This window comes from Mobula hypostoma, chromosome 1 (assembly GCF_963921235.1).
Source record: "Mobula hypostoma chromosome 1, sMobHyp1.1, whole genome shotgun sequence".
NCBI lineage: Eukaryota > Metazoa > Chordata > Chondrichthyes > Myliobatiformes > Myliobatidae > Mobula > Mobula hypostoma.
Window position 1 is genome coordinate 78,605,461 of NC_086097.1, and position 12,787 is coordinate 78,618,247.

General features: G+C 40.1%; 1 protein-coding gene across 3 annotated transcripts in view; it reads right to left on the reverse strand.

The window, feature by feature from the left end:
- The window catches only part of fsip1 (fibrous sheath interacting protein 1), a 413,443-nt gene that overhangs the window by 335,386 nt on the left and 65,270 nt on the right, over positions 1–12,787 (reverse strand). For all 3 annotated transcript variants that reach the window (XR_010018372.1, XM_063051206.1, XM_063051194.1), the window contains exon 10: positions 8,037–8,210. Coding sequence is in view for 2 of the 3 variants with exons in the window: in XM_063051206.1 (XP_062907276.1) it covers positions 8,037–8,210 (174 nt within the window). In the remaining variant the exon portion in view is untranslated. The remainder of the gene's footprint in view (positions 1–8,036; positions 8,211–12,787) is intronic.

Here is a 12,787-nt window from a genome sequence, read left to right on the forward strand (position 1 = left end):
ATTTTTTTTTTTGTTTTTCACACTATTCTCTGCAATTCTAGAGACTTATGCATGAAAATCCCAGGAGACTAGCAGTTACTGAAATATTCAAACCACTCCATCTGGCAACAACAATTATTCTATAGTCAAAGTCACATTTTTCCCCCATTCTAATGTTTGGTCTGAACAACTGAACCTCTTGACCATGTCTGCATGCTTTTATGCATCAAATTGTTGCCACATAATTGGCTGATCCAATATCTGTATTAACAAGCAGGTGTACAGGTGTGCCCAATAAAATGGCCACTGAGTACATTTTACAAGAATTCTAAATGGTGCATAAATTCAGACAGCAGTAACTACTCCAATGTCAGATAATACAAATAAATGTATTACAAAAAATGACAAACAAAGATCAAACAAAGAATTTGAAGATCAGGCAAGCTCAATATTTGAAATTATTCATGAGGGAAATAGATCGTTTTGCCATTTACAAATATTTCAGATGCTGGTGAATACACCAAATGAAATTAATCAGCCTCGTAGAAGTTTCAGTCCTTTCAATATATTTTGGAGGTTAAACTGGATAGACTCAAACAGACACTGGCATGACACCTTGATTGTAATGTATGCAACTTGGCAGTTTTATATTACCTACTCAAAAAAGACTTCAGTCAGTACTAAAATTACGGTTTACTGGTTATAATATTGGCAAAAGAGCCATTTTATAATTTGTTAGCCCTTCTTAAAATAAGCCTGAACCTCAAAAGAGAGATAAACTGTTTGTAGGGGTATTAACAATCCTGCAGGAATTGACTCTGACTTGGAAAACAGAAGAAATGAGATTACATGGGAGACAATGGACTAAATCTTGATGGATAGCCCACAGAAGATGATGGTGACATGTAGGATGCTTTGGAGGCACCAAACATGAAACACTAACCACTATCAATACAATACAAAGACATATAAATATTACGTACTATTTTTTGTGATTATTTATTTTTTCCAATTCAGTTTTAAAATACATCTAGACGAATTTGCAGGGCTCAGACTGCAACATTCTGACCAAAATCTGAAAAGCACAAAATTAAACATGGCTCAGAAAAGAAAATGCCCCTTTATGCATCAAAATATATTATTTTTACTCTTCCACTAAGCAACCCCTTGGCCAAATAATTAAAAATATATGGTTAGACATGTGGAGCTCTGAGTCTTATGGCAGTTTCCATGGTCAGAAATCTACTCATGAATATCCAAGGGCAAATTTAATTTTAATTTAAGTTGAAAAAGTTAATTTTAAAATGCTTAAGAAAATCAAAATGTTAAAAGAAATTCTCGTGAACTTCAATGAGCACATAAGAGTGAGAGACAGTTTTATAGAAATATAGAAGATTCTGGGGAATTGGTGAAGTGACAAAGTTAACAATGAGATGATGTTTTCTCTAGTATAGGTTATCTAGAACTAGGGAGCACTGTTTCTATAAAAGGAATTATCCATTTAAGAGGATAGAAACATAGAAAACCTACAGCACAATACAGGCCCTTCGGCCCACATAGCTGTGCCAAACATGTCCTTACCTTAGAACTACCTAGGCTTACCTATAGCCCTCTATTTTTCTAAGCTCCATGTATCCATCCAGGAGTCTCTTGAAACAGGGGTCCCCAACCTTTTTTGCACCGCGGACCGGTTTAATATTGACAATATTCTTGCGGACTGGCCAACCGCGGGGGGTGTTAATCACGACCAGAATATAGGTGATAAGTCAACTATAAGTCACTTATCAGTGGCTAATACACTCAATTTTGTTTCTGAAAGGGTTTATATAATGAATTTAATATTAAACACACAGTGCATATTTTCCTCCCATGAATATACTGATAAGTCAATTATAAGTCATAAGGGGGTTCTTTATGTCCAGTCTATTCTGCAATTTAGTTTTCATTGCATTCATTGCAGAAAACTCCGCTTCGCGGAGGTATGATGTTGGAAATGGAAGCAACGTCTTCAGTGCTTTCGTGGCTGTCTCAGGATATTCAGCCTTGACTTTGATCCAGAACGCCGGCAGAGATTTTATGTCAAACATACATTTCAGCCCACCGTCATTTGCAAGCTTGAGGAGTTGATCTTCTTCCTGCGCTGACATGGATAATTCACTGGGGACCCATTCCTTTGCACGTCTTGGGTCATTTGCGGTTGGGAAGTAACGCTCGAATTCTGTCGACAGCGAAGATAGGTGTTAGCGCACCAGATATGAGCCTCAGTCTCTCCCAAATTCCCAGCTAATGTTGGGAACATGTCAAATATGCCCCTGTCCACTCGCCGACCCACAGTTCCAGTTTGGCTGTGAAAGCAGACACTTTATCTACCAACTTGAAGACAGTTGTCATTCTCCCCTGAAGTGACAAATTGGGTTCATTGAGCAGGTTGAAGATGTCACACAGATAAGCGAGTTTTGCTATCCACTCCTCGTGACTGAAGTGTTCAGCCATTGGTGACTTTTTTCCTGAAAAAATTCTCTGCAGCTGCTCTCTTAATTCAAAAACCCTGGCCAGGGCTCTCCCCCTTGATCGCCACCTGACTTCAGTGTGTGAGAGAAGGCGTTTGTGCTCTGCATCTACTTCCTTGCAAAGCTGCTCAAACAGATGTGAGTTAAGGGCTTTTGCTTTGATGTGACTGATAGCTTCAACAATGTCACTCAATAGGCCGTTTTTCGGCTAGCCAGCATTTCCCTGTGTGTGACACAGTGTGTAGACTGGCATTCAGGAGCAACCTTTTTGACTCAGGTAGTGAAACCAGACTCGTTAAGCCGTTCCAACAGCTGTGCTTCGATGTCCTCCGCTATGTCATCGATTCTCCTTGAAACTGTGGTAGCTGAAAGAGAAACCTGTGCCATCTTGTTAGCTGCAGCTTCTCCCAACAGTTCATAGCACATGTCCTTGGCAGCAGGCAGAATCAGTTCTTCACCGACAGTGAAAGGCTTCTTAGCCTTAGCAATATGGCTAGCCACTAAGTACACCGCTCTCAGAGCAGCAGCAGTTGTGGAGGTGGTGGCTGTCAGCACTTGCTTCTGTCCCGCTTGCTCACGTTTTTTCTGCTCAAAAAACTCAATGGGTTTGTCTTTAAGTGCAGGGCGCTTGGACTCAAGGTGCCGAAGCAGTTTTGAGGGCTTCATTGCCTCATTGGACAGCTTGTCTCCACATATCACACACAGGGGGCTTGGAGCGTGCGAGTCACCGGTCGCAATAAAGCCATATTTTATGTACGACTCATCGTATTTTCTGTTGAAGGAAACTTTCTTCTTTTTGCAGTCTCGGCCTCAGTTGTCTCTGCATTATCATCATCGTTAGGCCTTTTATGTCCCCTACCATCTCTTCCAAAGAAACTCTCAAGCGACGTTTGTTTTTTACTCATCGAGTAGTTGTAGGTTAATGACCGACTGATATCCTCGTGTGGGTAATGACCTCGTCTGCATTCAAGTTCAACAGTGGACATGACAGGAAATGAGGAAAGGTGCAGTTGACTCATATCGTTTTCTCGCGGCCCGGTAGCACATGCTTTGCGGCCTGGTACCAGTCCGCGGCCCAGTGGTTGGGGACCACTGTCTTAAAAGACCCTATTGTTTCTGCCTTCACCGCTGCTGCCAGCAGCCGATTCCACGCACTCACTATTCTGCAGAAAAATAGATGAGGAATAAGCTTTTCCCCTCAGTTTGTTGGAATTCTCTACACCTCTCTGCCATGGAAGCAGAGTCATTTAATATATCCAAGGAGAGTGGAAGACATTTAAACTAAAAGGGAGTGAACTATGGGGAGAGAAAGCAGGAAAAATGGTGTTGAGACCAAGACTGGATTAGCCATAATGCTTTTGAAAGGCAAAGCAGACACAAGGGGATAATGGCCTATTCCTGCTACTGCTATTTCTCTTGAAAATCATGAGATACCAGGGGTAAAATGCAGCCATCAAGTTCTGGAGATTCTTATCTCCTAATCCCCTAGTTTTCAGGCCAGTTTGTGCACCAACACTCTGTTATTCTTGCAGAACACTTCAGCGTTTCAATTTCCTCTTCTTGTTTTCCAGCCTGCGAATAATTGGCCTCCTCCCAAGAAGAGAAGTTAGCTGTTCCAACCTAAAGAAACTTGAACTATCAACAAAGTTGCTGACTGAGCTGTCAGCAATATGTGCCAATCAGACTTGCTTCCTACAAAGCTATCCCATAACAAGAAATGCAAAACTATTTCAGTGTTTCAATATCTGGGGTTCCCTACCTGGGGGAAACAGACCCCTCATGGCATAAAAAAAAGGCTGGGAACCCCTGTTTCAGATTGTTAAATGATTAATAACTGATAGATTGATTCTTGATTAACATTTTGTTCCTCTCAATGAAATTCATGACACTTAATTTGTAATTTCCTCTCTCTCAGTATTTGAAAGGCAAGCTTTGGTTAGGCAACCCACACTAAGGTATTTAATCTTAATTCAGAAACATTAACCAATACACATACAAAATAAAGATACAGTGTGTTGACATTTGAGCAATACAAAAGCAAATCCAGTGTTCAAGCGCCAAATGTTCAATGATGAAAGCCCACAAGTTTAGATCATTCGAAATAAAGTTAACATTACAAAACAAGATAAACCACTGAATTAAAGGGTATTTTATATCACCAGAAAAGAGGAATTGTTGAGCAATATTTTAATGTTATCCATAAAGGACAGTCCTTAGCCTGTTAGCCACAATTGATTAGTAATTATTTTTCTCAAACTTGGTGTCCACGCTGGTTAGATAGCTGAACTTTTTCTTTATGGATGTAACTTGTTTGTTCGTAGTTTAGTGAACAGTACACCATCAAATAACCAGCATATCAGATAGGCTCTAGCCTGCAGTAAATTGGCTAACTTTAACTTGGGCAGGATTGAGAGCTGCTATAGATTCTTTCCCGTGGAAGGAAAGGGAAAGAAGTTCTGCGAGTGTTTCAAGTTGTGACAGCTAAATTCGGCATGTGAAAAATGTGACAAAATTATAGGTAATGTACTTTTTCAGGAAATGTAGATGATGACCCAGTAATTATAACACACCTTTACTGTCTTGCTAGTAGAATCATCCCATGGCCCCATTTCCATCTGGGGCTTGCCATGAAAACTTCAATATTCGACGCCTTGAACCTACAGTAAGCATTGCAAAAATTATTTGTGCATTTTCACATGGTCACTGAACATAAGCCATCCAGAACCAAGACCCTGTTCAGGAACTTGGGGGCTTGCTGAAAGAGCAGGTTGGAAGTCCAGAGAGCTTGAACAAGGCATGCAGGGATTATAAATTATTATAGATCTCTACTGCAGAGAAGTATACGTGTTCAGTCATTGAATATATTCAAGGCTAGGATAAATAAATTCTAGGATTGTCAGGGAATCAGAAGACAAAGGAATACGGTAGTAAAGACAAGTGGTAAAGAATCATCCATGATCTTACTGAATTGCACAGAAGTCTCAAGCAATTATTTGGTCTAATCCCCAACTCTAATAAAGTTTCTGCTAATGTTAAATTGTGGAAATCTGATTTTAAGCCCTGCCCTGATTACAGAACAAAACAGAATAGTAACTCACTGTTATTAGACTGTTAAATAGATGTCAGCTTAAGTGGTGCAGTCAAATAATAGACTTTCTATAAAACAAAGCATTTCTCTTTCAATTACACATAGTACCCATGAAATTCAGCACTGCTTGGACATTACAGGAGCGATTTGCTTCAAAATTAAAATAACTTGTCATTTTGAGAACACAGCAGCATGTGAGAAACACCTGCACCCACAGAAGTACCCACAAGTTCCCAGGTGGTAACATTGATGAGCAGAAGTTAGGACAGTTTTAGTAGTCTACACAATATGGTGTTGCCGAAAAATTGATAGGCTTCAAATGGCAATCTGTGGCATTATTGAGGTGTTTCCATGGCAGTTCATGACAGTGCAGCATACTGGAAAGATGTGGGAAACTCACACAGAGCTTAATCACAAGCCAAAAGAAGGAGAAGGCAATGGTGTGGAAAATAATGCACTCAGTACAATGTCCAACCAAGCAAGAGTATTTTGAGGTTTTTTTGTTCTTCCATCTTTAATGAGGAGACTCTGCTTCACTATCAAAATCCTGACTTGATAGACCACATGCTGCAGCCACAAATATAACCACAAACTGCCAGAATCAGTTGTCAATATCTGTGAAGGTCATAGTGGCCATAAAATTTTATAATTCTGGATTTTTACGGACTGAAGTATGAGTCATCTGCAACAGTAGTAGAAAATATGGCAAACATCTTTGAAAAATGCCCTTGAACAGCCATGAGCCTTGACAGTATTGAAATTGAATGTACAATTCTGCATAAACTCCAGTGGACTGGGTTGACAGGCTGTCAACCTGATAGATAAAGCAGCAGAAAACAACAGACTGATGTTCCACAAAATATGGCCAAATGCATCATCAGTGTGGCATTCATCAGTCATAATCTGCTGGGGAACAGTTTTGTGGTCTTGCAAAATTTAACCAAACTTCTTTTAACATTGATTTTCAAAACCAGACTGACAGTATTCAGAGATTCCAAGGCTGCAAACAATCTTACAGAAGACTGAGTGTTTGCAAAGAGAATCATTTAAGCTATCACTGCAAACTCAGATGTTAGCTTCTGCTTGTGTTACAGTGGAAACGTATGCATCAGATGCTGCATAAGCACTTGCTGATCCAAGGTTTGGGTGAGTCAATACACTAAGGGATGGATGCAAGCCAGTGAGGGCAAGGTGGAATAAGTGAACATATGAAAGTTACATGCCAGTTTTGACTGCTAAGAGAATTTTGGAAAGTGAATTGAGAGCTTGGAAGGATGTGAAGGGATTTGGGGGGGGGGTTGTTTTGATGGTAATAAGGTAGTTGTACTGATCTGTTTCAGGTCTGGCGGTATACTTGGTGGAGGATAACATTTGAGTACATACTTACCGATCTTCATCATTCATAGGTGATCACCAAATTTTTTTGTGGTACTACGTCCCTGTCTTTTGAGCTTTACTCCTGACATTAACATGTTCTGCTGTCTTTACTCACTTGCACTTTTCAAATACCTGGAAGCTTTCCTGACTTCCAAAAGATTAAGGATTTATTTCCACCTCATGATTCAAGGCTCCAAGCAACGCATCTGACAATGTGGTTTCTCAGTCTCACCTGTGCCCATTCATGTCTCACAGCAGGAAGAAAAGACCTCTTAAATAATTTGCAAAGACACTTACAGCCACAAAAGACAATCTATTTAAGAAAAGCAAACTGGCTTTTAATCAGTGCCAGCGAACTTGAACTGTTTCTATTTATTCGCCATATTGTATTGCTTTATGACCAAAAAACATTTAAATAGCATGTGCCTGGCACAATTTATTTGTTATAAGATCAGGATGATAGCCTAGTTTACACTTCTAATTATAAAGCACCTGTGTGTATACCACATTAATATCGAATTTCCAAAATAAAAGCTGAAACATCCAAAAATAATTTGATTTTTCACAAGTTACATTTTCATACCAGTACCTTCTAATCCATATAGTTTATCAATGTTAAGTGTTACTAATGTACACCATGATATTTCAACTCACGGCAGTTCTTGTTTTAAGAAGCATTACAGAGAATACATTAATGTAAACCTTAAAAATGGTTCACTGGAAAGTCTGCATCTAATAACAATTTGAACTAGCATAAAATTTATAATAAAAATGTTGCATCAACAAAATATTGTACATACTTAGTGAAAGATGAAATACTTAGCTGAAATACAAAATGAGTTGATGAATACATATTAATTTCTCCAACATACTGCAAAAAAGGTACTTAATTTATAAATTGCTTGTTCTTCTACTCAATCAATCTCATGCAAGTTACTCATTTGTTTGAGTCATTTGTTAATCAAATACATAACCATTTCAGAGAAAGTGTATAAAATTTTATGGTAATCATATTTTAAACATTTATACTCTTCACAGATAAATTAATTATGTACTTTCCATTGAATATATTTATATCTTACCTGATTATTCCAGATTTGTACACTGGATCTTGTGCTTGTTTTCATGGGTATATTCTCAGCTGAAAGGTAAACTTGCAGTTTAGCATCAATCTCAGCCAACTGTTGTTGCTCTATGGGTTCTGGCGTATATCCATCCCTTTCTGCCACTGTTACTGCCCAGGGCATCAAAGTATCCTAACAAACAATAATATGTAAAACTTCAAAGTATTATTTGTGTATATAAGAGTAAAACTCATTTTTTACATCTGAGAACCAGAGCATAGGAAGCAGCCGGGTGAAAACATTTATTCTCTGCAACACTGATGGAACAGAGTTTAATACAGAAAAAAGATAAAAGAAGAAAAGCTTGAGAGAGGCTATTTAGCATTACATAAAATGTATGATGGTAATTAATCAAGTGGTAGGGAGTCAACAGATAATCGTGTACAAAATTCAGAAATCACTAGTAGTGCCAATGAATTCCACAGATTCACTACCCTCTGACTAAAGTAATTCCTCCTCATCTTTGTTCGAATGGATGTCCCTCTATTCTGTGCCCTCTGGTCCTCATAATGGACTCATTGTAGATGTTTCCAGTACTGCACTCACCCACCATAGGAAATCTTCCCAAATCTACTCTATCCAAGCCTTACAATCTTCGATTGGGGAGAGGAGATCTCATTGAAACCTTTCTTCTAAACTCCAATGAGCACAGGCACAGAATCATCAAACACTCCTCGTGCATTAATCCTATCAGGCAAAGAGTGGTTGTAGACAGGTAATATTCTGCATGGAGGTCAGTCACCAATGGAGTGCCTCAGGGATCTGTTCTGGGACCCTTACTCTTCGTGATTTTTATTAATGACCTGGATGAGGAAGTGGAGGGATGGATTAGTAAGTTTGCTGATGACACAAAGGTTGGAGGTGTTGTGAATAGGGTGGAGGGCTGTCAGAGGTTACAGCGGGACACTGATAGGATGCAAAACTGGGCTCAGAAGTGGCAGATGGATTTCAACCCACATAAGTGTGAAGTGGTTCATTTTGGTAGGTCAAATATGATGGCAGAATATAGTATTAATGATAAGACTCTTGGAAGTGTGGAGGATCAGAGGGATCTTGGGGTCTGAGTCCATAGGACGCTCAAAGAAGCTGCGCAGGTTGACTTTGTGGTTAAGAAGGTGTACGGTGTATTGGCCTTCATCAATCATGGAATTGAATTTAGGAGCCAAGAGGTAATGTTGCAGCTATATAGGACCCTGGTCAGACCCCACTTGGAGTACTGTGCTCAGTTCTGGTCGCCTCACTACAGGAAGGATGTGGAAGCCATAGAAAGGGTGCAGAGGAGATTTACAAGGATGTTGCCTGGCTTGGGGAGCATGCCTTATGAGAATAGGTTGAGTGAACTTGGCCCTTTCTCCATGGAGCGACAGAAGATGAGAGGTGACCTGATAGAGGTGTATAAGATGATCAGATGCATTGATCATGTGGTTAGTCAGAGGCCTTTTCCTAGGGCTGAAATGGTTGCCACAAGAGGACACAGGTTTAAGGTGCTGGGGAGTAGGAATGGGCTGCCGGCAACGGTGGTAGAGGTGGATACGATAGGGTCTTTTAAGAGGCTTTTGGATAGGTACATGGAGCTTAGAAAAATAGAGGGCTATTTCACCGACCTCCATGCAGAATATTACCTGTCTACAACCACTCTTTGCCTGATAGGATTAATGCACGAGGAGTGTTTGATGATTCTGTGCCTGTGCTCATTGGAAATCCTAGTAATTTCTAAGGTAGGGACATGTTCGGCACAACTTTGTGGGCCGAAGGACCTGTACTGTGCTGTAGGTTTTCTATGTTTCTATCATTCTCGTGAACTTCCTTTGGACTCTGTTCAATGTCTGCACATCTCTTTTTAGATAAGGGGCCCAAAACTGCTCACGATACACCAAGTGTGATCTGATCAATGCTTGATAAAGCCTCAGGTTTATATTCTTGTTCCTATATTCTAGTCCTCTCAAAATAAATGTATTTGCTTTCTTTACCACTGACTCAACCTGCAAGTTAACCTTTAGGGAACCCTGCACAAGGTCTTCCTAGTCCTTTTGCACCTCTGATTTGTTGAATTTTCTCCCCATTTAGAAAATAGTCTACACCTTAATTCCTTCTACCAACATGCATGACCATCAACTTCCCTACACTATGTTCTACTTCTTTGCCCATTCTCCCAATCTGTCCAGGTCCTTCAGCAGACACCCTGCTTTCTCAACACTATCTGCCCCTCCACCCATCTTCATATTGTCCACAAACTTTACCACAAAACCATTAATTTTGTCTTCCAAATTATTGGCATATAATGTGAAAAGAAGCAGTCCCATTACAGACCCCTGAGGAACACCACTCATCACCAGCAGCCAGCCAGAACAGGCTCCCTATATTCCCACTCATTGCCTCCTGCAGGTCAGCCAATCTTCTATCAATGCTAGCATCTTTCATGTAATACCATGGGTTCTTATCTTATTTATCAGTCTCATACATGGCGCCTTCTCAAAGGCCTTCGGGGAATCCAAGGAAATAACATCAACTGGCTGGCCTTTGTCTATCCTATCTATTTGTCTATCTATTCACCAGCAACTTTGATGTATGTTGCTTGAATTTCCAGCATCTGCAGAATTCCTGTTGTCTTTGTCTATCCTGCCTGTTATTTCCTCAAAGAGTTCCAACAGATTTGTTACGCAAGATTTCCTCTTAAGGAAACCATGCTGGCTTTGACCTACTTTATCATGTGCCTCCAAGTACCCCGCAACCTCATCCTTAATAACGGACTCCAACATCTTCCCAACCACTGAAGTCAGGCTAACTGGCCTATAATTTCCTTTCTTCTGCCTCACTCCTTTCTTAGAGTGACATTTGCAATTTTCCTATCCTCCAGAACCATTCTAGAATCTAGTGATTCTTGAAAGATCACTACTGACGTCTCTGCAATCTCTTCAACTACCTCTTTCAGAACACTAGGGTGTGGTCCAGCTGGTCCAGGTGATCTAACTATCTTCAGCCCTTCCAGCTCCCCATGCACCTCTTCGGTAATAACAACTACACTCACTTCTGCCCCTGACACACTCAAATTGCTGGTATCACCACTCATGTCTTCCACAGTGAAGACTGATGCAAAATACTTATTCAGTTTGCCTGCCGTTTCTTTGTCCCCCATTGCTACCTCTCCAGCATCATCTTCTATCAGTCCAATATCCACTTGTCTCTCTTTTACTGTTCATATATCTGAAAAATCTTAAAGTATTCTCTTTTGCATTACCTTCACATTTCATCTAGTCTCACCTCGTAGCCTTTTTAGTTATCTTCTGTTGGATTTTAAAAGCTTCCTAGTCCTCTAAAAATCCACTAATTATTTCTATATTATATACCCTCTCTCTTGCTTTAATGCTGTCTTTGGATTCCCTTGTCAACCACTGTAGCATCATCCTTCCTTTAGAATACTTCTTCCTCATAGGCATGTGCCTAGCATGTAGCTTCCGAGTTGCCCCAGAAACTCCAGCCATCGAGGTTCTGCTGTCATCCCTGGTAATGTCCCTTTCCAATCAACTTTTCCCGACTCTTCTCTCATACCTCTAATTCCCATTACTCCACTGTAACATTGATATGTCTGACCTTATCTTCAGCCTCTCAGACTGCAGGGTAAATTCCATTATACTATGATCTGTCTCCTAAAGGTTCCTTTACTTAAACTCGCTAATCAAATCTGGTTCATTACACAACACCCATTTCAGGATTGTCTTTTTCCTTGAGAGCTCAAAAACAAGCTGCTCTAAAACGCCATCTCTTAAGCATTCTAAAAATTTCATTTCTTGAGATCTAACACCAACCTGATTTTTCCATTTTACCTGCATATTGAAATTACCCCATGACTATTGTTACATTGTCTTTATTACGTGCCTTTTCTATCTCCCATTGTAATTTATATCCCACATCCTAGTTAATGTTTGGAGGCCTATATACAACTCCCATCAGGGCCTTTTAACCCTTACACTCTCTTAACTCTACCCGCAAGGATTCTACATCTTCCAATCCTATGTCACCTCTTCCTAAGGATTTGATTTCATTTTTTACCAGAGACACACCATACCATCTGCTTACCTACCCGACCATTTGATATAATGTGCATCCTGGGATGTTTAGCTCACAGCTATGATCTTCTTATGGCCACAACTCAATGATGCTCACGACATTATACCTACCAATCTCTAACTGCACTGCAAGATTATCTACCTTATTGCATATCCTGCATGTATTCAAATATAACACCTACAGTCCTGTATTTGCCACCCTTTTCAATTTTGTTGCCATGTTACACTTCAACTCATCCCACTGACTGCAATTATTCCATCATCTGCCTGTCTTTCCTCACAGTTTCACTACACATTGTATCGATTTGTATACCAACTGCCCCATCGTCAGCCCTATCACTCCAGTTTCCACCGTCCTGCTAAATTAACTTAAATCCTCCCCAACACCCTCTACCAAACTTGCCCGCAAGGATTTTGGTCCCTTTTGGGTTCAGGTGTAACCCAGCCTTTTTCTACATGTCATACCTTTCCCAGAAGAAATCCCAATGATCCAGAAATTTAAAACCCTGCCTCCTGCACCACATCTTTAACTACTCATTCATCTGTAATATCATCCTATTTCTGCCCTGACGAGCATGTGGTATTGGGAGTAATCCAGAGATTGGAGATCTTGCTCTTCAGACTCTTCTTTAACTCCCTACA